Source organism: Notolabrus celidotus, chromosome 20 (genome assembly GCF_009762535.1).
Source record: "Notolabrus celidotus isolate fNotCel1 chromosome 20, fNotCel1.pri, whole genome shotgun sequence".
In the NCBI taxonomy this organism is placed as follows: domain Eukaryota; kingdom Metazoa; phylum Chordata; class Actinopteri; order Labriformes; family Labridae; genus Notolabrus; species Notolabrus celidotus.
In genome coordinates, this window is record NC_048291.1 from 14,623,425 (window position 1) to 14,649,212 (window position 25,788).

The 25,788-nt window shown below is 39.2% G+C and overlaps 2 protein-coding genes across 6 annotated transcripts in view; both read right to left on the reverse strand.

Moving 5' to 3' along the window:
- Positions 1-11,995, reverse strand: part of baiap2a (BAR/IMD domain containing adaptor protein 2a) — a 79,020-nt gene extending 67,025 nt beyond the window's left edge. For 3 of the 5 annotated variants that reach the window (XM_034711759.1, XM_034711762.1, XM_034711761.1), the window contains exon 1: positions 11,742-11,994. In XM_034711759.1, coding sequence (XP_034567650.1) covers positions 11,742-11,813 — 72 coding nt within the window. In that variant the 5' untranslated portion in view covers positions 11,814-11,994. Of the gene's footprint in view, positions 1-11,741 lie in introns of all 5 variants that reach the window. The other 2 variants (XM_034711758.1, XM_034711757.1) reach the window with 1 other exon arrangement.
- A 1,481-nt stretch (positions 11,996-13,476) lies between these two features.
- On the reverse strand, positions 13,477-22,236 carry LOC117804606 (charged multivesicular body protein 6-like). The gene is made up of 8 exons (XM_034672916.1): positions 22,009-22,236; positions 21,424-21,533; positions 17,096-17,183; positions 16,933-17,019; positions 16,464-16,529; positions 14,931-15,011; positions 13,964-14,042; positions 13,477-13,862 (listed from the first exon to the last, which is right to left on the reverse strand). Exons 1-8 carry the CDS (start codon positions 22,072-22,074, stop codon positions 13,813-13,815), a joined length of 627 nt encoding a protein of 208 aa, XP_034528807.1. The 5' UTR covers positions 22,075-22,236; the 3' UTR covers positions 13,477-13,812.
- Positions 22,237-25,788: the final 3,552 nt, after the last annotated feature.

Here is a 25,788-nt window from a genome sequence, read left to right on the forward strand (position 1 = left end):
AACAATGCTCAGTCAGGTAGGCTATGCTTATACACACAACTAACAAGCACAGCCATAAATAACAGCCTGGATAATGGGCTTTCAGAAAATCTAATTGTCTAAAGAAGTCTATGTACCTACAGAGAACAGGTCTGCATGTATGGATCCTGCAATAGACTGATGGTTAATGTGTACGTAATTGGGTATAAATCAAAACACATCAAGTAATGTCTATTCATTCCAAGTTCTTCCACTGTGCTCTTCTTAGCTGACGGCATCAGACAAAGTGAGTAATTGAAGCAGTCAAAAATACATCATGGAGGTGCATTCAGGAACATTTTAACAGTAGCAAATACGACATATTGACATCCAGGACTGTGATTAATAGAATAGTATGTGGTTTAAGGGGAGCACTTAAAAGCTCCCACTGATTGTTCAAGTTATGCATCATATATTGTACTATGAATCAAGTGCATAGTGTATGATGCTTTTTAGTTTCTACTTTTTAAGTGTACTCAAACTGCTGACAGTATGTGGAGTATGTGTGGGTACTTTGTCAAAGGTCAGTCTGGTTCAAACTATGCACTTGTTTATTTTTGTCACGCACAATTCTTCTCCCAAGTGGATACACTGAATACAAAAGACGTGTCACGCTCTTTAATCATAAATTGTTGATATTTTTTAAACTGTGTTCCCTCTGATAGGAAAGAAATGTACAGCTTGTATGCTATACTGGACAGACAACAGCCACTTGAGAGAGGCTGCTTACAAATCATATTACATTTTACCAGGAATGTGGAAATTCAATTTAAAGATCATGCAAAAAATTTAACTCAATTAAGTATTCTGACCCCATCCATTTCCTTATAAAGGATGGCAGATAACTCGGCTTCACTTTGATGGCCATGAATACAGCTCCTCAACAGTTTTCCGTAGTGACAGTGGCATTTTCAAATGTTGTCAAAAGACCCCAAAACAGCTAAAAGACAGGTCGTACAAATCGCTTAAGTACACACATACACACAGAAAAACACAGTGTCCACCACGTGCTTATTTCAAAGCTAAGTCCAGGTATACTCTTTGAATGGATGCCATGAAGCTGTTAGTTCGTCTTGCATACCTAAAGCCTTCCTAATACTGCAGGAGGCACAGCATGTGCTTTCAGTGGGAGCCAAGGCGCACATCAAATCTGAGAATACCTCTTGAATATTTGTGTCCTTTCCAAGTTGCATTGAGGAGTGCACACTCTTCATCATCGCGAGTAAGGAGAAGACCTTGCTCAGTTTGAGAACAGCTCACATGTTCTTTTGTTGAGGAGGTGTTCAGGGTGTATTATTACACATCAGGCTTGTCAAACACAGACGGGCATCCATACTGAACCGATCAAAGACGTGCTTGTAACTTCACAATATGACAGGCAATTATTTGTTGATGCAGCAGATCCTGACAGATAATGATGTTGCTTATGTCATGCAAACACTAACTTGTAAAGGGGAAATGCAAACATGCACAGTTTGAGGATCTGCAGACTTTTAAAAGACATATGAAGTGTCTTTGAAAATAATATGAACAAAGGCTTACGGACTTTAAGACGAGGGATCAGGGGATAGGTTTAGTCTCCTGTGGCTTCAATAAATAACATAATGAGAATCATCTCTCTGGAGTGTCAGACACACTGGGGGATGAAAGCCTGGCCCTTTGTGATCTCTTTGCTCAGCTTGAGTAGGAAACATTAAGCGCTAGTTATTAAAGCTAGCTTATTAGCAATAGGGATCCAATTATGAGCTGAAGCCACAGTGGTTGTACTAAAAGTCATGAACCGGCAAAATCTTAAAGGGGATGAAAAAGATGGAGAAAAAAACAGCTCTCCACTGTTGAGTTATTGTTTTCTTCAACACCCTCTGTAATTATGCAGTTTTTGCTAATGTAAGAGTTGAAAGACAGATTTTATATATACCAGGTTTCTTCATTTCCAATAACTGGATCTAACATGACTGCTTTAATAGACAAGAGCTGCAAACCAATAACTCATAAGTTGTTGCAAAATGATGCATCTCTATCACCATAGATGTTTAACCACTCCTTACTTCACTTACACACCCCATGCTCTTTCTTAACTTGGTCTGAAGCCTGCTGTCAGGACTTTGTAGTAAGTGAGTGCTGTGACTGTAAGTGCTTTGGTAGTGGAGGTAGAAGAGGTTTGGTTGGCATATCAGGGGTCTTTCCAGATTTTTCTTGAACTGGGGTGGCCCAACTATCTACATGGACTAGATGTTATATTCCTGTGATACATTTTTTTAACTTGAAAAAGTAGCAACAAATACATCTTGTAAGCTAATTCTTTAAGGACTCAAAAGGAAGACACTTGTCTAAAGTCACAATTTAAAGTGTTCCAAGCAAACTTCAGCACACTATTTGTTAAAATAACATGTATTGGCAATGTTTCACAGGAAACACAGCATCACCAAGAACCGCATTTTTGATGGACTGATTCCTCTCTTACACACCTGCATTAAGAAATAGATGAGTGAAGTATTGTTCTACAATTTAAAGTACTAACTAAAGGAAAATGGGCCACATTTGTATGCAAGTCAAGCTACTAGCAGCCTGTTGTAACACAATCCAAGTGGTTGATTCTAACACAAGTCCCACCTCTGACAATGCAAATAGAAAATTATAGGTTAGTGTTTTATGGTGGCCAATCAGACTTCAAGGGAGGCCCATGTCACCTGTGACTATCCCTCTGGACCATAGACTGTAAAAAAATATGGACGTAGTATCCGTGACGTCAACCATCTGTTTCTGAACGCTGTTTTGAAGCCAATCGGCTGCGGCAGCCATATTGCTTCTGTCAAGCCAGTGTGACATAAAGAGGCGGGCTTTGAGCCTCCTAGCCAACAGCTGCAGTGTTCCTGCAGGCAGCCGTGTCTCTCATTGGAAGACTAGTAATCTCAATATCTTCGAAATTGCCGAATTAGAAAAAAAATTCACCCCCCTCACAGTGAGAGGACATCGAGAAATTAGCTATTCAGACTGCACTCATCTTTTGTACCAGGCTGTAAACATGTTTATTAATGCTGCAAAGATCGTCTTTTTCCCATTCATGTGTATGTGACTTCCGGTACTTCCATGGCCAGCCTCAAGCGAATCCTCGATGAACTGCAGCTTTTAACACTTCCGCATTGACTCATATTTTTAGACCGGAGGTTGCCGCTTGCTCTGGACATGTCCTTGTCAGAAACAGCCTCAAATGCTGCAGTAGCATTTACAAGTCAATGGCCTATGCACTGATTTAATATGAAGATGGTTGGCCTATAAATTAAAGAATCACAAGATTGAAATTTCAGAGCCCATTGGCTCTCATCAAGCAGCAATACAGCCTCTGGGAGCAACCACCAACTATGTGGGGCTCCCTATGATGTCATTTACAACCTCCCAATTTATGGCAGTTAGCCAAAAAAGAACACCTGGTCACAACTTTCGTTTCACAGCCTTTGTTTACAGTCTGACTTGCAACATGCCAAGCACGAGGAGTTGGAGTCAGAAAGCGGATTGTTAAAAGCACTTCTATGTCGACATCTATTTCAATACGTTAGTTAAAGTTTAATCCTCATTGAATGATTGCAGATGGGTTCCAGGGTTGCATTCAGTGACATCAAAATCCAATAGTGCCAAAAGATTCTGCATTTGGACCAGAAATCACTTATCTATGCTCAAAACAATAGCCTGCACACCAAGTTGCTGTTTTCTGCTGAAAGTACTACACAGCGGTGAAGAGGATCTGATTTCAGCTATCTTAGCTTGTGTTGCAGGAAAACAATAACAGTCAAGTGCCATCACATTGTTATAAAATGACTATACCTATATATTTTCTTGAAATCAAACTTTCTTGATATTGGCAAATACTGAAGTTAAAGTCACCAGATTTGGTTTGGGAATAAAAAAAATGGCATCAGAACATCTCATTCTGCAAGCTCATGCCAAACATGGATTGAAAAAGAAACACAGGAAACTGATTATTACAGATCCTTTTTTAACTTACGACAAAAAACTTGTGCCGTGCATGTTGTAGCATTAACAAATACTCAAAGTTTGGTAGACAAACGGTAGTTACTATCTCTGTCACACTGGAGGTTGCAAAGAACAGCTTTCCTTAATTTTTAGAAAATATTTGTCCTAAAAAGACATGGCAAAACAAATTAAAAGTCAATGAGACCACAAATGAGTCTTGATAGTTGTATTTGGCCCAGAAGTGTCCTCCATGAGGTCTCAGAGGGGAGGAAACCAAACAGGCTCTCTCTGTCCTACCTCCACCTTTGAGCCGCCGTGCCTGCTGCTGCCGGCACACCACAAATTATTTGCTCACCCGAGGTCCAGCTATTTACTGTGTTTGTTTGCTTTGCTGTCATCTGCAGCCAGTGTGACCCCACCACACACTCACACTCACACACACACACCCACACTCAGCTCGGCATCAGCCACTCAACTAACCCAGCACAGGCGCTGGTTACCACAGCAACCAAGACCCAGACTTATTTGCCAGCTTTAGTTCTTTGACCAGCCCATTCATTTTGTTTGAGCAAAAAAATGCATTAATCTGAAACCTGTTAAAAATACTGTTCTTCATCAAACTGGTAGGGAAAGGCTGCAAATGCACATCTTGTATGGCAGCTGCAAAGCTTTTCTGACAGGAGTTGATGAATTTTTTATGTCTGCTGACCTCCTTGCAGTTTTAACCACGGTCCAAAATAGACAGAACAGCATGTATGAGATGTTTTAGAATCATAAACAAAATAAATGTACATAGCGTGCCCAAGCGGCAAACTCCGGTCTGAAACGATGAAGCCAATGCGGAAGTGCTATAAACTGCAGTACATCGAGAATCCCCTTGAGGCTGGCTGCAGAAACACCGGAAACTACGTAGATATGAATGGGAAAAAGACGATCTTTGCACTATTAATAAACATGTTTACAGCCTGGTTCAAAAAACGGCTTGGCCCTATGAAGCCAATCTCTCTAATGGCACACACTGTACGGGGGGTGAATTTTTTTCTAACGTGACGGTTCAGAAGATATTAAGATTACGAGTTTTGCCCAAATAAGGACATGACTGACGTGACTCCTGGTCGGGAACACACAGCCATTGGCTAAGGGGCTCACACGTTACACTCTGCTTGGTTGAGATCCGCATTACCAATATGGCTGCTGCCGTCGATTTGCTTCAAAACAGCTCTCAGGAACAGATGGGTGACATCACGGATACTACGTCCATATTTTATACAGTCTATGAGCGTGCCATAACACTGAGCGTGTCTGTTGCTGTAGTCACTTTACATCCCAGTGGTAAACTCACTCTCTCTCTCTGTGGATATGTCTTCACCAAAAGGAGCATCCAATCCATGTGGGTATGGATTCTCTACATTCTGAACAATAGCAGGACTGGGCCGGGGCTCAGAGGAACACTGTGGTTGCATGCTCAGCTAGCCTGGTGGGTGTAGTGTGGCCAATGCAACTCAAAGTAGCAGCAAAGACATACAGTACAGTGGCACAATCCACAGGCATGTTAACTGTGGCCTCATAGTCCAGAAATGTAAGGCCATTGTCCGCTGCCACAGAGCTCAGTGAAATGTTCTATCTCTGCCTCTCTGTGTCTCATCCAGTCTGTGTAATTACAGCTTCACCCTCCTCAGTAATTAGGGACTATTTCAACAAGGATGTGGAATGTCTCCATCTATTTTCCCCTCTCTTCATCTCCTCCTCTGTTCCACCCCCACAATAAAGCAACTTAACGCTCTATGTAAAGCAAAGATCATCCTTATGTGGTCACGTTTTATGAGTGGCAAGTCATATTTCAGGGGACAGCTATGTTGACAAAAGGACTTTAAATCAACCTTTTCTGTCAGCACAGAAAGCTTCTTCTTCTCCTTCTTCTTCTCCCACTTCTTCTTCTGTAGTCAATTCAGTGTAGCTTTGCATTTAGCATGGAGCATCTCCAGTCTCTGTCCTTGAAAAAGCAGCGATGAGTAAAAGAAAAGAGAGAATGTCTCTAAACCATCCGCCCCCGGACGTGCAGAGAAGGTGGGTGTGAGGAGCAGTAGTCCTCTCTCTCTCTCTCTCTCTCTCTCTCTCTCTCTCTCTCTCTCTCTCTCTCTCTCTCTCTCTCTCTCTCTCTCTCTCTCTCTCTCTCTCTCTCTCTCTCTCTCTCTCTCTCTCTCTCTCTCTCTCTCTCTCTCTCTCTCTCTCTCTCTCTCTCTCTCTCTCTCTCTCTCTCTCTCTCTTTCTCTCTTTCTCTCTCTCTCTCTCTCTGCATCGCAGTCAAAGGCACAGGCAGCAAATCTGCTGTTCCAAAGGCAAGGGATGTTATGATAACTCCTGCAGTGCATAATGCAATCTTTTCAAAGCCCCGGGCAGCAGCAGGCATAAACTTGTTGAAACACTATATTCTGGAGGCAGATGTTGAGGAGCTTAAGGTATTTTAAACTCCATTAAATGGCTGATTATGAAGGAAAGTGGCGCCTGATGTGATATACTGCGAGAGAGAAGGTAAATAAAGTGATGGATGGTGTCATTATTAAAGTGGAGCTTTTAATGGAGGACTACAGGGACAAACAGCAAGACTAGATACACAGCAGACTGGGCCGGTATACGCTGGTCCCATATTTGGGGCCTTTTCTTAAGCATTTTTCATCCATACTGACAGGCTCCTCCATCTCTTTTTCTGATCACTCCCTCTCCATTGCTCTACCTCCCTCTCACTCGCCTTCTCCAACCGCAAGACTTTTCGCACAATGATATGACAGAAACACATAAGAATAATGGCACGTTGTTGCTAAGAGACCACCTGTTCAGATCTCCCACATGAGATTGTGCTGAAGCTGTAATCCTCTTTATCATTATCAGAATATCATTCATTGGAGGGTAGTGTGAATGTCACGACAATATTGCAACAGAGAGAGAGAAAAGATTATGTAACAAGGCGTCTTTGAGGCAGGAAAAACTCCATTTCAGATCAGGGTTTTTAATCAAACAGCGCACTGCAGCAGATTCAGACGCGTGACACATGAAGATCCTAACACAGAGGCAGAATTACTGAGCAGCACACTTGATCCGGTCTACGCCAAACAACTATTTAGCCTTGTTCAAGAACAGCTATTTGAGAAAATGGCATCCTCTGTTTTCCAGGCTGTGTTGACAATCAGGGAGTGGTGCTGCATGGGAACATGAGTGTTGTCCTGAGGACTAGTAGAGCAGGGACACACCCTTCTCTTCCCTTACCTGGCAGGGTGTGTCCAAAACTTGCAGCGCATGTAACACTTTTTCAGGCTCTGAGTAAGCACAAGTAAGAGTTGTATTGTGCAAAAGGGTGTGTTCAAACGCTTCCATGTAACCTTCCCTCCTCAGGAGAAAAGTTTGGTCACAACCAATAGGGTTCATTATTGACCAATTGATCACACAGCTCCATTCTTCTCCAGCTCTGATTAATCTGTTTGTTCACTCCAGCCAGGACCGCCCTCAGACTTCATCCATCGACATGCTAAGAGGCTTGACCCTGGGCACCACCTCTCTCAGACACAACGACATAGCCAGCTGGTGGAGATGACTGTGCTTGCACACACGGATGCACACCAACGCGCAAAGCACTGAGTGTCAGTCTTAAGTATCTGTCTCACCCTGTCAGCGCGGGGAATGACTAGATGCCAATCGCTGCGTCTGGAACTGCCTGTCTATGTGAGGGAGGAGAATTGAAGTGAGTCACGGAAGGATCACTCTGGGATTGCTAGGTTTTACTGGGTTGACTCTCGTGTCACTGAGATAAAGTCATCTCCAAAACACTAAAAGGAGTGTCTCCGTAGCCTTTACCAAAAGGAACAACTCTCACAGTGACATTCTCAATCTCCAGTCTCACCCTCACTGTGCTCACAGTCCCTGCCCTGTTAAACACACACACTCAACTGGGCTAACATGACTCACAGCAGCACAGTTACCCCCTGCTTCCCCCCTGCGATTACTCAGTATCTGCCCAGCTGCTGGATGTAATGACTTTGCAGATGCCATACTTTTTTTTTTACCTCTCCTTTTTCTCAGGAGATGTGGGTCTGCATGCAAAACAGCCAGACACAATTATTGTCTGCTTAGGCATTCAAATGTGGATCCAAGAGAGATGGGCAGAGTTAAAGTAGAGGTGTAGGTCCCATTCATAATTTTGGAGACTTACTCTCAAACACTTGCAGTAAAACAAAAGTGTCCATATTCAGTCTTCAGTGCAAATGATGAATGAGTGGTGAAAGAAAAAAGGGACACAAACTGAAACGTTCAACTCTGCGAACTACAGCTTGGAGGAGGGACAGCCACGTCTTTCCACCCTGCAGTCTGCACCAAAAATAATCAGGTTGAACTCAGTTAAATCGTCAGTTTACGTGAAGTTTTTGGATGAATTCTGCATCTTTTCAATTATTTACACAAGAAATATAATTTTTATCCAATTCAGTTATGTAGAATGCCTTGCAGCATCACTGTTCCCTCAACGTGGTGAGCAAACAGATGAAGTTTTAATCAGCACCTCAGCTGAGGACAGTGTGGTGTATTGCATCAAAACTAATACCAGTTTCTATGTTTAAACATGTGGGTAACCAACATACAAGTGCATCTTAACAAATTAGAATATCGTGAAAAGTTCTGTTTTTTGTAATATCATAATTATATATTATTATTATATATTTTTGAAATAAAAATTAAAGTCTCAAATTATTAGAATAGTTCCTAGCATCAATAAAATACAATATTATGAAAAGTATATTAATTTGTGTACTTAATACTTGATTGGGGCTCTGCTGCCATGAATTACTGACTCAATGCAGCGTGTCATGGATGTGATCAGCTTGCAGTTCTGCTAAATGTTATTTAAGAACAGTTTGCTTTGATAGCAGCCTTCAGCTTGTCTGTACTTTTGGGTCAGGTGTTTCTCATCTACCTCTTCAATATCCAACAGACACTTTTACAGGGGGTCAGGTCTGGTGTGTCTAATCACACAGTAATATGATGGTCAGCAAACCATTTGGTAGTAGTTTTGGCGCTGTGGACAGGTGCTAGGATCTGCTGATGAAGGAAACCAGCATCTCCATAAAGCTTATCAACAGATGGAAGCATGTCAGGCTCTAAAATTTCCCGGTAGAGGGCTGTGTTGACTTCACACTTGATGAAACACAGTGGACCAACACCAGCACATGACGTGGCACTCAAAGTCATCACAGACTGCCGAAACTTCACACTATACTTCAAAAACCTTGGATTCTGTTCCTCTTGACTCTAGGACCTTAATTTACCAATAAAATGCTAAATGTACTGGTCTGAAAAGAGGACCACTGAATTAGGAATTTGACAGTTGTTGCCACTTTCCTGAAGACATCCGTGCCTGGTGGCTCTTAATGCTCCAACACCAGCCCAAGTCCACTTCCTTGTGACACAATCCTCTCAAGGCTGCAGTCATTCCTGATGCTTGTGCACCTTCTCCAGCCTTTTCAGCAATGACCTTCTGTGGCTTACCCTCCCTGTGAAAAGGTGTCTATGATTGCCATTTAGACAACTGTTAAGTCAGCAGTCTTCTCCATGACTGGTTGCATGTTCTGAGCAAGACTGAGAGATTCATGGTATTAATTATTTTTGAATAGTAATTTACGCCAACTCTAAATGTAATATTGTAATATTTTGAGCTTTCTAATTAGCAATATTAAAATACAAAAAATCTTGAACATGTTTGTTTCATGTAATGAGTCTAGCATGTATTTAATATTCACTTTCTTGAGAAACTGATGGAAAATATTGAATTATTTCACAATATCCTGATTTGCTGAGATGCACCTGTAATTGCAAAAAAATAAAGCAGGTGTTTGTTTTTGGTGTTTTGTTTTCAAGCCTAAAAATATGCAGCATACTTTGAGAGACCGATGCTTTTCATCTCTGAAATATGGTGGGAGTCAAACTGAACCCATCTCTTTAAATATTAAAGCACACGGAGAAACTTGTTTTTACACTGCAGGGAAAAACAAGCAGCGACTGTAGATAACACTCTCTGTGACCTCCCAGCTTTTTGCCACGAGGTCAAATCCCTAGTGCAAAGGAGTCACTTCAGTCTACAGCGTGTCAGCGTTCCTGGCTGTCAGGTCCCTGACTGGATGCTACCACCCTTGGGACTAAACCCCACACTGTTGGGTTTGCACTCCAATGAGCAAGACCATCTATGAAGAGGACCTGTTCTCACACTGACGCCTACAGTGGGTTTATATTGATTAACTTCCATCTGTAGCTGTAAACACTTGAACCAAGACTGACAGACCAAAAAAAACAAAAAAAAACAAACTGTAGGCCGTGTGACCAATTGAGCCCGGACATCTGAAACATATACTTCCCTGGTTGGCTCTAAAAGAAGCAGCAGTCAGTCTCTGCTCATCTGACCTCCTTTCTGATGGATGTCTGTTCCCTGGAGGAGAACAAGCAGCTAGCCTCTACCAATTTTTGGCCTTCTGTTTGGGAAGCTACAGCTGGCATGAGGGCATGGGCTTTCAAAAGTAGGGTAACATTTAAAGATTTTTAAGTAATAACCAGGAGTGTATAAGAGACTAGAATTAACAGGGACCTCTGGTTAAAATAAGCCACCAGAGATTATCTCAAGTGAGGGGGCTTGTTGTTTAAAGTTTTGTTGTCTGCAGATCTGAAACATGAAACAAAGCCTTGAGTTCTTAAAATAAATTACATAAAAATCCATGCTAAAACGATTAGTTGATTAATGGAATTGTTGTTCTACCGAAAGTTAATCAGCAAACCTTTCACATAATCAATGAAGTGTGTGTACCAACCAACAATGGTGAGCATTGTTGTTTAATTAATAGTAGTCCCCAGACAATAATCCTGTACTAGCTGATCCTTTTGTTTTTTATTGTTGCAAAATGGATGCACTTTGGTTTTAGACTCATAGTCAAGAACACAAAAGCAATGAGCAAGCTGATGACATCATGTTTTAAAGATTTGAGATTATGATAGAAATCTACTTGTTTTTTTGCCATTTCTTTGACAAAATGATCCCAAAAAGGAAAAAAAATAATAATTTACACATTCTTACAAAATGTATTTACTTGTATTAAACTGATGATTTTGACTGAGAACCTTGTAGGCCACTAAGGCACAGCAGCTGCATGCAAAGTGTGCACAGGTTTTTATGTATAACAGGTTTGAATGTCGAAATCCCTATGGGGCAAATGTTTACTTGTTGCAACAGATAAGCCCAACCTTGTCTGCCCGTCAAACACTGACTTCTGGAATGCAATATGTGCCTATTTCAGTAGGACAACCAGGCTGTAGTTAAATGCACTGCTAGTATTTCCCTCTACTATCAGCGCAGTAGGTGGATTACAGGCATAATGTAGGCTTATACGCGTAGGAATAGACTGAGTGAGTGATTGAGTGAGTGAGTTAGATTTTGTGAGCAAGGCGGATATTTTAAGCAAATGGTGTTGAATTAACTGTGAAAGCAAGTGGAGGTGGAAGACAGATGATTTGGTCAATTGGCAACTGATCAAAAAGATAGAATGAAATGAGCTTCTGCGCCTATCCCTAAAGAGATTATCGAAGAGAAATAAGCAGGCTTTGAACGCATCTCTGACTATCAGAAATAAAGTCTTATTGATGGTGGGATTCCACTGTGTTTGAGCGGCTGACATCGTATCATTACGCGCGTCTCCAAACTTTATTCATGAGTTGAACCTTACCTTATAGACGTTTTCCGTCATGCGGTGAACCTCGTCGGTGCGAGACATCGTGGAATCTTCAGCCAGGACCATAAACGTTTTTGTCCGGGAAACGTGTATCCGTGGAAAATAAAGGGAGAAACGGGGAAATGGACACGAGTTGGATCAAACAAAAGGCGAGGCAATGCGCTCGTGAGAGAGTGAGACGATGCTGCGCTCCTGAAACACCCCACTCCAACTAAACACACCTTCCTTCCCTCTCCACAGCTGACAGCCCGCTGCTGCTTTCACGGACTCCTCCGCAGCTTGGACTTCGCGCAATCGGCAGGAATGCTCGAAACAAATTTGAAAAGTCGGGAAACACCGGTAAATGCGCTGCAACTCAATCCATATTCCTTCCATACACTACATACATTTTCTAAAACACAAACAATGAATCATTGATACATGATTCAAATTTAATACAACAAAATGTATATAACTCCAAAGGATTGTATCAACGAGTATTTACTAAAACAGGGGTTCCCAAAGTGTGGGTCAAGACGCCCTGAGGGGTAGCGAGACACAAATGGTGGGGTCATGTGAAGTCTTCCAGAGTGTTTTTTTTTTTTAAGTTATCTATAAATAGTACATTTTACCCATTATAGTAAAACCTATCAACACAAATAGTAGCTAACCTTGAAATAAAACCTTAAAAACAGAAAATTTAAAGAGTTTTCTCAATTTCATTGTTGCCAGATGACTCCTAAGTTTAAGGTTAGTGAACAGTTAATTATCAAAAGCATCGGTAGCAGTAGGTTAATTCCTAACGGCACAGGAAACACACATGCTCATGTAGGTAGGCTAAATTTCTCCAGACCATCTAAATGAAGCCACATTAAATCACTTTTAGGGATAGTGGGGGTCGCGAGTCTTTGGTATCTACATTTTGGGGGTCGTGGGCTGAAAAGTTTGGGAATCCTTGTACTAAAAGGTTTGATATAGCACTAATTAGAAGTATTTACACTAGTGCGCCCAAGCTTAAGTGCAATATTTCCTATAGCATTTAAACGCAGCACCATCTTGTAACTTCAGTTCCCGCCCCTCATCTCTGTACCTTTTAAACAGGCAGGTATGTTTTTTTTTTCAGTGTAAGAACGTTTAATAATTAGCTCTTTTTTATCCATAAAAACCTTCAATCACCAATTTAAATAAATTCCTCTCATGTGTGTTTAAGAGACCTTAAAAAAACTGGAAAGTGTATGCCTTATTTAGTCTTTGTGCACACTGCACTGCCACTGATATATGACCTATACCAAGATATGCAGTTCAGCTTTCCTTGAAGTTTCTGTTCACACAGTATATATATATTATATTACTTAAGGTTGTATGCAGGTGTTAGTTTTCTGTTTTCTGTATAGGTGATATGTTTTGCTAGCTTCATTGTACATGCTTATTAGATTACTGCATTGTTAAAAATACTACACTCCCTTTAATATCTTAATTTATTCAACGTCAAGTTTCCACTTTTTGTGAATAACCCCACATATTTAACTGATGGAGTCTGACTGAAGACACCTGCCCTGAGTCAAAAAACTAGCAAGGGGCGCCCCCTTCTGGAGAAATTATGACACATACATTGGATATATCAACCAAAACTATGATACTCCACAACAACAGGGCCATAGAACCTTGCTACTTTCTCAGGAAACAAGGGAAGAAAAGAATGAGGGAAAAATAATGAGTCACTCTTTGACAGAAAAGTCAAGAAAACATGTAGTTGCCACAGCTCAATTTACTATGGGAAAAAAAACAACCAATTTTATGTGTAAAACATCTAAAACTGCATCCTTTCAGTGTGTTATGCCAAAATCACAACAGTTACAATGTGACATTGTTTTTTTATCCAAGTCATGACACTTCACTTCCTCTATGTAGATTTTCAGGGATGCAGAGTACCAGAGTACAAACACAGTGCTGATCCAGTAAAAGCTGTGAAGGTGCACTGCGAAGGCCCCTCCATCATCAACAAACATTTAAGAAGGAAATATCCAAAATCACAGAGTGTCTATCAGTAGAAAGAGCGCCAACTCCCATCCACAAATCCAGTCTGTTAGGCTGCCAGCATCTCTCTCTCTGGCTTTTCCTTTGCTTTTCTCCTCTCTAGAAAAGTAAAGCAAATACGATCAGTCTGGTAGACATTACAAACACACAAAAGTGTGAAGAAAAATCTTTGTTGTGTGAAATAAGAAATTTTACTGTACCTGGCTCAGCAGTAGCTGCTTCTGCTGGGACCTCAGGTATTGGCTCAGTGGGGACCTCCGGAAGTGCTACATCTTCTCCCTGATATAGTTGAAGAGACACAGTGGTAATAGAGTTGAAACATGAAAGGTTAAGCTGACCAAACTAGAGAAGGGATTTATTACAAGCATAAAAACGTGCTCTCAGTTCCTAAAAAGTTTGCATTGTTGTGATGGAAGCTTCATAATTCAGAAAGGGGGTCAAAAAGTAAGACACAGCCTGTTTTATGACCCACTCCTGAAGTCTTTGAGAGGAAGGAATTTGCATGAGACACCAAAAATCTTTGGCTACTGTTAAAATCTAAGGACACTGGTGTACAGAAATGCTTACTATTCAGCCTTAATCTGTTTGATTGTATAACCAAAGCATCAATAGATAAAATTCTACAGTTCTGCCTTCTCCTCTCTGTCAGATATACAAGACTTCAAATTAAATATGTGCCTGTGTTAAAGTGTGAACCAGAATGGTGTGTAGTCTGAGAGGCTTTGAAGTGTGTGTCATTTGGAATAATAATTAGATCACAAAAGCCGAAACATCTGCTGTAGCTCAAATTATTATGTATCAACCAAATTAATACCCCCATTGGTTTCAATTATACAGCCTATTATTACAAACAAAATAGAAACCACGGCTTGCTCCAAAGTTCTTCTAACCATGCTAGAATTATTCCTCTTCCCCAGAGGCTGAAATTTTACTAATCTAGTTTCAAAATTGCTATCATAATTTAAGTATATAATCCCAACCTGACTGGACTCTGAATCACGTATTTAACTACAGCTCTGTGCAAGTGGCAGACAGCTGAAGCACGGGTTGCAACAGGATAAGTGTGTGTTGTGTATAAATGAGGAGTTGGGTGTTACAGAGAGAGTGTGTGTGTTCAGCAAACATCCTCCATATCATTAAAGGTTAAACATGCAGTTTAACACGCACCTGAGTGATAGCTTCAAGCTCAGCTAGAACAGCGTCCTCGTCGTCTTGTGTCAGAGCTCCAGCTAGCATTTCATCGATTTGCTACAGGAGGAAAAAATGTTATGAGTCAACTCAGTTTTTGGTTATATATGGTTATATAGCATCTTATTACATAAATTAATTAATACAGTTGTTGCTAGTCCAAAACAATGTTGGCGTTAGCCACATTTTGAAGACAAGTACTATATTCTAGATCAGGGGTTCCCAAAGTGTGGGTCGGAACCAGGCAGCAACCTTCAGTCTCAAACTATGAAGCCCATGCGAAAGTGTTATAAACTGCAATTTGTCGAGAATTCGCTTGAGGCTGGCTGCAGAAACACCGGAAACCACATAGACATGAACGGGAAAAAGACGATCTTTGCAGCATTAATAAACATGTTTATAGCCTGGTTCAAAAAACGGCTTGGCCCTACGTAGCTAATCTCTCTATCAGCACACACTGTACGGTGGAGAATTTTTTCCTAACGCGACGGTTCAGAAGATATTAAGATTACGAGTTTTTGCCCAAATAAGGACATGACTGACTTGACTCCCGGTTGGGAACACATGTTGTTGGCTAAGAGGCTCAAACTCCGCCCCTATACGTCACACTCTGCCTGGTTGAGTTCCGCATTTCAAATACGGCTGCCGCTGTCGATTGGCTTCAAAACAGCTCTCAGGAACAGATGGATGACGTCACAGATACTACATCCATATTTTATACAGTCTATGGTCGGGACCCCCTGGAGGGTCGCGAGACACAAATGGGGGGTTGTGAGATGTCTTCCAGTTGTTGGTTTTTTTTTTTTATCTAACATTTATTATTATTATTAATTTATTTTTGTTTATTTACCTTGTTTTCTTATGTTTGACTTCCTTTTTGTTTGTAATGTTAATTATCATTATTTTTTTATTATTATTATTTTTATATTTTTTTTAATTATCTTTTTTTTTTTTTTTACGCTTTGTTGGTTTTTATGTTACTTATATATAATTTGTTAACTTGTGGTGAACAAAGAAAAACTAAAGAAATGCAACAAACAAAAAAAAAAGCTAAATGATAAAAGTTATCTAAAAATAGTAAATTTGACCCATTATAGTAAAAATGATCAACAAAAATAGTAGCTAAACTTGAAATAAAACCTTAAAATAGAAAATGTAATGAGTTTTCTGCCTTTCTTTTTGCCAGATGACTCCTATGTTTTGGGTTAGTGAACATTTAATTATCAAAAGCATCGGTAGCAGTAGGTTCATTTATAACAGCACAGGAACATGCTCATATAGGTTGGCTCATGTTTTGCAGACCAGCTAAATTAAGCCACATTAAATCACTTTGAAGGACAGTGGGGGTCGCAAGTCTTTGAAACATATATTTTGGGGGCCACGGGCTGAAAAGTTTGGGAACCCCTATTCTAGATCACTGGTTGAGGTGCCACTTCAAGACTCTATTAGACAAATCTCTTATACAGACATATACAAACTGATGAAAGGTGTAAATGACTCTCATGACATTACCTTCTGATATTCAATTGATTCCTGCGTCTCATCCAGGATCCTCTCCACATCTTCAATTGACATGATCTGTGACAGACAAGAAAAGTAATATAGGCTTTATGGAAAGAAAGAGTTTGGGATGAAAAGTGTTTCCTGCAAATTCAGGCTGGCTTGTGAGTTTTCTTGAGCAAGATCTGTGCGCTGTATCCAAGGATGTGCGGCAGTCACACCGCTGTAGTCAAGGCTTTGCCTCTTAATCCTTTAATCTTCAAACAATGTGCACCAGCTACGCTAACACAAACCACACGCTTTTCTCTGCTACACAATCCTCACCCAAGGATCACTTTAAAGAAAGTATGCCTATCTGGGGAAACTTTGCCTCTGTTGAAGTACACTCTCACATATTTGGCGCTTTAAGGGGGTTTATTGCCATGTGAGTGTGGGAGGTGCTTTGTTTTTAACACAAAGAAAAACATTAAATTATACTTACCTCATGCATACTCTTCAGACAATCATTTCCGACTTTTAGCCCCTCTATGACTTTCATCTCAATTTGCATGAACTCAATATCTTGAACCTGTGAAGAAATATTAGTATGAAAAGAATAAATAAAAACTTGATGCCATCAAATAGTGTAATCTTATAGAACTCACCATGCGCTCCAAGTTTGAAATCTGATTTTCTGTCTTGTCTAGCAGCTGATCCTGATAGCGTTTTTTCTTAAGCAGAAGCAGCGCTTTCCTGCATTTACAAATAAAAACAGCACAACATGACAAAACAAACAATGCCTCTATGTTTTCAAATATTTTGCATCACTCCATACAGAAAGAAAGAGATGTTAAATAGAGATGATGAAACCTGGTCCACACACAGGGTTCGTATAGTCATGAAAAACCTGGATAAGTCCTTGAATTGGAAAATACAAGTTTCCAGGCCTGGAAAAGTTTTGGAAAAATTAATAAACAGAACGTTTTGGAAAAGTAATGGAAATATGTTTCACAAACACCTGTATAATATGGTTTGTAAACGTCTAACTGGTGCGTCATTGTTCCTAGAATACATTTATATTGTCCTAAACCACATATCGTGTTACAGATTTAGTTAAGATAAAATGTGTCAAGTTTTGACATGGATTTTTCTTAGGGATGTACCGAAATAAAATTTCTTGGCCGAAACCGAAAACCGAAAAACCGAAACACCGAAGTAAATGATTATGCCAATTATTAGTAGGGATTAGGCCATGCATTTTCTGTTTGTGTTGCACAGGCCTTTTCTAGGTTCTCCACATCCATTGCGACCTGGATCATTTCTCATGCACGCTGCTGTATTGCCACATCCAAGTCATTATCTTTATAACCCGGATCAAGTACAGTCGCGATGAAGGGCAGAGGATCCGAATAGATCTCAGTGAAACGTGTGCTGACAGACTCATTTTCATTGTTTTCACTCTGTGGTCCGTCTCAACCTCTTTGCTTAGAAGACGCTTTAGTGCTGCAATCAAAGGAGTAACGGATGCAGACATGTTGGCCCTTATCTACACAAGTGCGTACTGGCCTCAGGTTTTGCTTGCGTCATCACAACATTCTGTTTTGGCCGTGTTGTTTTGGTGATAAAAGTCTTTTGGCCAAAAACCGAAAATGCTCCTTTGGGCCATTTTCGGACGAAATTTTTCGGTGCATCCCTAATTTTTGTCTTTTAGTACATACAGAAATTCCAGAAAACGTATGCACATGACAAGATGCCTCAAAGGCTTGGAAAAGTCATGAGAATGTATTTTAAAAAATGTGTATGAAGCTAAATCTGTTTATCATAAACTATTTATTACAATGGATGTCTTAAGTGTGCGCTGACTGTGAAGACAAAAGATTAAGAGCTCCTCCTGCTGACTGGGTGAAGTCTGGAAAAAATATATCTTCCTCAAACATGGTTACTGTCATTAAGTTCTTAGCATGCTGACAGATGTTCTTCAAGTGTTGATTTTTTGAAGTTTTGTCGTTTGATTTTAAAAAGAGGGGATGTGATTTCATGATTGACATCTCTTTTGACCTGCAAGCTCCTGCAGTGTTCTTTACCTGATAAGCAGAGTAGAGAAGAAGTGATGAGAGGAAACGTAACTACCACTAACACAAGAGTTATTGAACGTCCCTTAAGGCCAAATTCCACCAGATCCGTGTCTGGTCCGTCTCCAATCCGTCACAGCACCGGATCTGATAGGTTTCTATTTTAGTGATTGCCACGGGAAAACCTCGGTCACATGACTCCAGATGTCCGGCAGTCCTGCTCTGTGCTGCGTTCCGAAAACACAACCAGTGGTTGTTGACGGACGAGAGAGCATAGAGCCGGACCGCAGCGGATCGGAGACAGACAGGACACAGATCTGGTGGAAGTCCGGTGTTAGCCATGATTGTCTGCTTCAAACCAGACAATAGTCTGTTCTGCTGAGGACTGTACCAACCTGAGGGATTATCAACATATTATCGGTTTGTTTACACTCAGTGTCCCTTGTTACTGTGACTTTAATGACACAGCAAACAAATAAAAATACAGTCGTATAAGCGTACGTATAAGAAGTGAATGTTTTTGTTGTTTTCCTTTTTACATTGTACATTTCGTTCATGGGACAAGACCACAAAATAAGACACCTAAACTGAAAAATATGTTGGCCCTGAGAAAAAAAAAACACTAGAATTTGAGAGATCATAAGCAAAAAGGAAACAAAAAATAAAAAGGGAAAATATCTTTATCAATAATACAACATGTGTGGCATTAAATGATAGAGCTGCAGATACAGAAAAAAACGACATGATTTAAAACAACTACACAATGACAACACTACCAAATACATGAACAATCTGCAAGTTGCACAGACAATAACAGAAGTGTTTCTCAAGGGAGACCATGTAAAAAACATAGCTCGGAAATGCATTCCTGCTTGTTGTAGCCATGTTTAAGGTGAGCAGAAAAGTTATTGAAGGCTGGTATCTGTCAGTGGGGGTCAGATTATTCGGATGAGCAGACTTAAATAACTTACGGGCTAACTTTTGGCTAAAAGCAAATGTCTGAATCATGTCTAAATCATGGAATCAAAATTTAAAGTAAGATATAATCAAATTTCCCTCCACCTATGATCAGACTATTAATCAGACTTCAGTTACTATACCAATAACTGCAATCCAAGCTATTGCGTCATGTTACCAGAACTGGCTGCTGTTCTCTAGGTAAGGGGTTCTCTAACTTTTTTGGCTTGTGTACACCTTTTCAAAAACAATTTCAGCCAAGTGCCCCCTTGTATGGCCGAGAAAAATTTCAGGAAATAATAAGGGAAAATAACCTTAAATAAATGTATGCATGTGGTTTTACAGTGCCATAATAACATTGAAATGAAAGATGACACAAGTTATATACTTTTGTAGTGCAATATTTTCAGAAATAATTAAAGATTGAGGCAGCTAGTACCTTTGATGGCCCAAGGAGCACACCGATTTATTTCTGTCAAACAAGAAGCATTTCAACCACCTGTCCATTGTTATCCTCCTGGCCGCCCTTTTATTAGCATGCAAATGTACATGATCGCTCGCTGAACAATTGACGTCAACAGTCGGAGGCCGTCTGGTCCAGTTTTGCAAATAATATATTTCATGAATGAATATGCTCAATTTGGAAATAGTGCCCTATTTGATGTTGCATTGAAATAAAAATTTAAAGCTGTTGATAAAGTTGTTTTTAATCATTTTTTTTTATTTGTTGTGATGCAAACTTCTTTTATTATTTTTTTTACATTTGTCAAGTACCCCTTGCAGTACTCCCACGTACCCCTAGGGGTACGCGTACCCCCATTTGAGAATCACTGGTCTTGGTAGTTGTTGGTGGTCTTTTAGTAGCATGATCTGTTTTTTTTGCATTACAGCTAAATTCCCTATTCATCACTTTGATCACACGGCATTTTGCGCACATATCGACTTAAAGCTGCTGTTGGTAGTCACAAAGTAAACATCTGTACAGTGAGAAGGACTTCGAATGTCAACACTATCCCTTCCAACCAGATTTCCTCTCAGCCCCCGAACCAGGGCGTAAAATTAACTTTTTACCTCATCTGCCATTGGCTAGTCACCTCATGTATCAGAAATATTCAAAAGTGCAACCTTTTACATTCACTGAGTGAGACAAAAGTCGGTCTCACAGCTTTAATAGGAACATCTTTCACTTGATCGTCTCCTGCCTCTTTGTTTATCCTTTTTGTTTGTGCTGGCTTCACACCGGGAATGTGTCGCCACATCTTCCTCGAAACGCTCCTCCCGCCGTGCTTCTTCAAGCAAAGGGAATGAATAGAACTCCAGTAGCTGACGTCACGCCATTCCCGACATACCAAATCACAACATAAGTACAGCGCTGCAAGGGTCAAAATAGCCTGAAATGGGCGAAAGTATGAAAACAAAACCTCACATGCAATACAAAATTTTCCATCGGCCACTGGCGGGTGTGTGTTTTTGTTTTACACGCCAAACAATTTTTTTTACCCGCCAATGGCGGGTGTTAATTTTAAGCCCAGCCCCCCACCCAGATCGGCCTGTGCAGTCTTGAGTCATGTTAGTGCTGGACTCATGACCAATCGGAGGACGTAGTAGGGGCCGCCCCTTAACCAATCAGGACAGAGGATTGGATTAGCTATGATTGGTCCATCATTACGGGAACAAGGGGAAAAATAACATTGCTAGATACAAAGGCATTGGAAAATGCTGAGATTTCGCAATAGTCTCAAATTACTCCACTTACCGATGAGTACAGATGGGCATTATGACCTTTTCTCCAAACCCAGCAGAAACAAAGTAACGTTCTTTACACCATTCCCACCTTCAGCAGCTTTAATAAAGATGTTTTCTGTTTGCTTTTGTCTATTTGCATGTGTTTTCAACGCAATTGCGGTGTGTTATCCTCTCAGCACCACCATAGAAAATCTTTGACCATCCTTTTCCATACTTACTCTTTCTTGCCATCTTTTAACAACTGCTTGGCCAGAAGCCGCTCTTTATCCAGTTGTAGGGTGACTCTCTTCTGATATTGCTTCAGCTTATCCCTCTGCTGCTTCAATTGCTGGGGAAATAATACGAAGTCAGGTATGATCAAATAAGGAATACAGTCAATACTTGCTGACAAAAACAAACACATCGGTAACTTAATAGCAAAACGCTGTATTTATCGAGTGTACATTAATCTTACCACCCAACGATGCTTATTTGTATGGTAAAACTAAACAATTTAATGGTTAAGTTGATAACCAACATTTACAATAATATTTAGACAATATTACCAGAGTATTATACATTCATTGACTGATTTGTTAGGGATTGCTTTGTACGAGGACTTGTCTTCGCCTAAATTCTAACAGCTGTCATATGTACAGATGTCATTTAACTCAGCTGGCCCTAACGAAGACTATCATGTTAAATGCTTAATTACAATATAATGCAATGCCGAACAAGTCTACAACAGCGCTGCACCAGCTAGCTAACGTCAGAGCTCTACCTTGTGTTAATGTAACGGTACTAATCTGTTGCTATCAGCTCACCAAAATGGCTTTGTCCTGTTCGGTTACACGAGAAGGTCGACTCTTTCTCCCAAAAACGTTTCCCATTATTTAGCCACATCCCCTCCACATCCTCCTTCATCAACAGACAAAAGATCGCCTTTTAACTGAGCATTTTGCCATGACAATAAAATGCCTGAACTGGCTAGCAGAGACTAGCTGTCTACTACAAACATGTCCACTGACAGTTTTTCCGTGTTTCCTACGGCAAGCGAAGCGGGGCATTCTGTAGGCGAAAAGCGTTTGGTATCATACCAGTCTACAAAATCAAACATTTTCTATGTGAACATACGGACAGCGTATGGAATTCCCCGTTTCCGCCCGTTAGAAAATTAAAAAAAAAAAAAAAAAAAAATGTTAAGTCATAATTTTCAGATAGTATTTCATAATTATGTCTTAACTCTTTTTTTTTCTTTTTTTTTCTCTAACTGGCGGAAACGGGCTTCCACAGACAGCAGAGCAGACTGTGGGGAATAGTCAAAAAGGTTGGTATGAGCAGCATAGGTTAACAAAAAGAACCGTTAAATTAAATTGATAAATTAGTTTTGAAGATAATTTTGCAATATCAGCAGAATTAACGAACAAGCATCCTGCTATAATATTGTTTCAAGCACTCAGATCTCTCTATACAAATACCGGTCCACCAGCATAACCAATCAACCGGGCACCCTCACAACTCCTGACTCCTCGATGGGTGAGATCAGCACCTTGGACAGCGATAACTGTGAATTTCCAACATCTACAGACTCACCTGTATCCAACTAGTTGAATGGCATATAATAATATATAATAACAACAATAATAGTAATTATTGTTGTTATATATATTATTATTATATATAATTATTATTATATATAATATTATTTTTTATTATAATTATAATATTATATTATATTATATATAATTATTGTTATTTATATATATATATATATATATATATATATATATATATATATATATATATATGGCAAGCCGTTCAGGAAATTAATATATATGGAATGAAGTCTGAATATATTGAATGAAACTTGATATATATGGAATGAAACTCGATATATATGGAATGAAGTCTGAATATATTGAATGAAACTTGATATATATGGAATGAAACTTGATATATATGGAATGAAGTCTGAATATATGGAATGAAACTTGATATATATGGAAAGAAACTTGATATATATGGAATGAAGTCTGAATATATTGAATGAAACTTGATATATATGGAATGAAACTTGATATATATGGAATGAAGTCTGAATATATGGAATGAAACTTGATATATATGGAATGAAGTCTGAATATATTGAATGAAACTCGATATATATGGAATGAAGTCTGAATATATTGAATGAAACTCGATATATATGGAATGAAGTCTGAATATATTGAATGAAACTTGATATATATGGAATGAAACTCGATATATATGGAATGAAGTCTGAATATATTGAATGAAACTCGATATATATGGAATGAAGGCTGAATATATTGAATGAAACTTGATATATATGGAATGAAACTCGATATATATGGAATGAAGTCTGAATATATTGAATGAAACTTGATATATATGGAATGAAACTCGATATATATGGAATGAAACTCGGAATATATGGAATGAAAAATCACGTCATGTATGGCCTGCGCCATCTTGTCTTTCTGGGGTGTGATCATAGGGGTGTGATTTTGTTTTCCGGTTAGACGTAGCTTTTAGTAATGCAACCATGAGGGAGGCACGAGATGTTTTCACTGCAATTTTAATTAATGAAGGGGTTATCAACCCCTTGGGTAATGCATGTGCTGTTAAGTCAATCCGTATAGGAAAAAGGAACCCACCCCTCCTCTCCATTAAGTTGGTTTCATCCAAAAGTGATGATCGGACCGTCTGCACAGAGAGACGAGAGGAACACGAAGCAGTGGGCTGCAGAAGCATTTAAGAGGGTAGTAAACAAGTGAAAATACGAAAATATTAAATATCACAGGTTGTACACACTTCTACAAAGGCTAAAGATATTGCCCCTTCTTTATTCAGGTGGTTCAGTCCTCTAGCTCGCTAGCTAACTTTTGTTATGACTTGTGATAATGTAGCATCCTGTTCAATGTTAACAGGTGGAGCTCATACCTGTGTGCATCATCTGACAGTGAGTGAGTGTAATGAAAAAGTACGAACAAATTACCACAGGTTACAGAGGTAGAGGAAAATGTGTCCCCTCAGAAACACTAAAAAGAAGTGCAAAAGGTTATTTTCAGAGAGACATTAATAAAAGATGAGTTCTCTTTGATGACAATAAAACAATACGATTATAAGTGGTGTTCAGAGTACTTATTTAAGCTTTCATTCAATATATTCAGACTTCATTCCATATATATCAAGTTTCATTCCATATATTCAGACTTTCATTCCATATATATCAAGTTTCATTCCATATATTCAGACTTTCATTCCATATATATCAAGTTTCATTCCATATATTCAGACTTTCATTCCATATATATCAAGTTTCATTCCATATATTCAGACTTTCATTCCATATATATCAAGTTTCATTCCATATATTCAGACTTTCATTCCATATATATCAAGTTTCATTCCATATATTCAGACTTTCATTCCATATATATCGAGTTTCATTCCATATATTCAGACTTTCATTCCATATATATCGAGTTTCATTCCATATATATCGAGTTTCATTCAATATATTCAGACTTCATTCCATATATATCGAGTTTCATTCCATATATTCAGACTTCATTCCATATATATCGAGTTTCATTCCATATATTCAGACTTCATTCCATATATATCGAGTTTCATTCAATATATTCAGACTTTCATTCAATATATTATTTCCTGAACGGCTTGCCATAAATATATATATATATATATATATATATATATATATATATATATATATATATATATATATATATATATATATATATATATATATAAAAGCCTATCACAGCCGATATGTATTTAAATTTAACTTTTAAAGTTCCCAGTTTTACATAGTTTAGAATATGCCACAGGTTGTGATCAGTTTAGATCCAACTTATAAATTATGCTTGTCGTGCTTAGGGCTGAAGTAATTTAACTTCCACTTAACATATTGCATTTTAAGTAGCTTCTACCTCTAACCTTGTGGATTTTTCCTGTAGGCTATTTAACAAATAAATACATAACAAATTCAATATACAGGGGGGAGAATGTTAACATATACAAGGGAGCAATTGGATGTATCACATTCATAGAAATAAATGAGAATTATCCGAATTCTAAGTTTGTTAGGCAAGCAAGAAAGTAGGCTATTTCAAAAGTCAGACAAAATAGCTTTTGACAGCTAAAGTCAAATTTAGAAATACAAAATATACTCATCAACCAGCTGTGGTGTGCTACAGGACACAGTGACACCACAGGTACAACTGTGGTGATCTGACCAGTTGTTAGCTTGGTGTTATATTACACTTAAACTGCGTTGACTATTGAGAAAAGCTCCCTTTGAGAGTTGCCATTGCTAGCAACTCTTTGGAGTTCATTATAATGTGGCATGTTTGCACATTTCTTTTAGGTGTATAGCTCTGGATGAGGGGAATTTACCTGTATGACATCATCCCCCATGTTTCACCAAAAGTCTAGTTAGCCTAATCCAATTACTGCAGGTCACACTAGGCTGTCAGCACACAAAATTAGAAAAATTCAATAACACCCGTGATTGGTTAGCTGCTACACTTCAAATGAATGACACAACAACACACAAG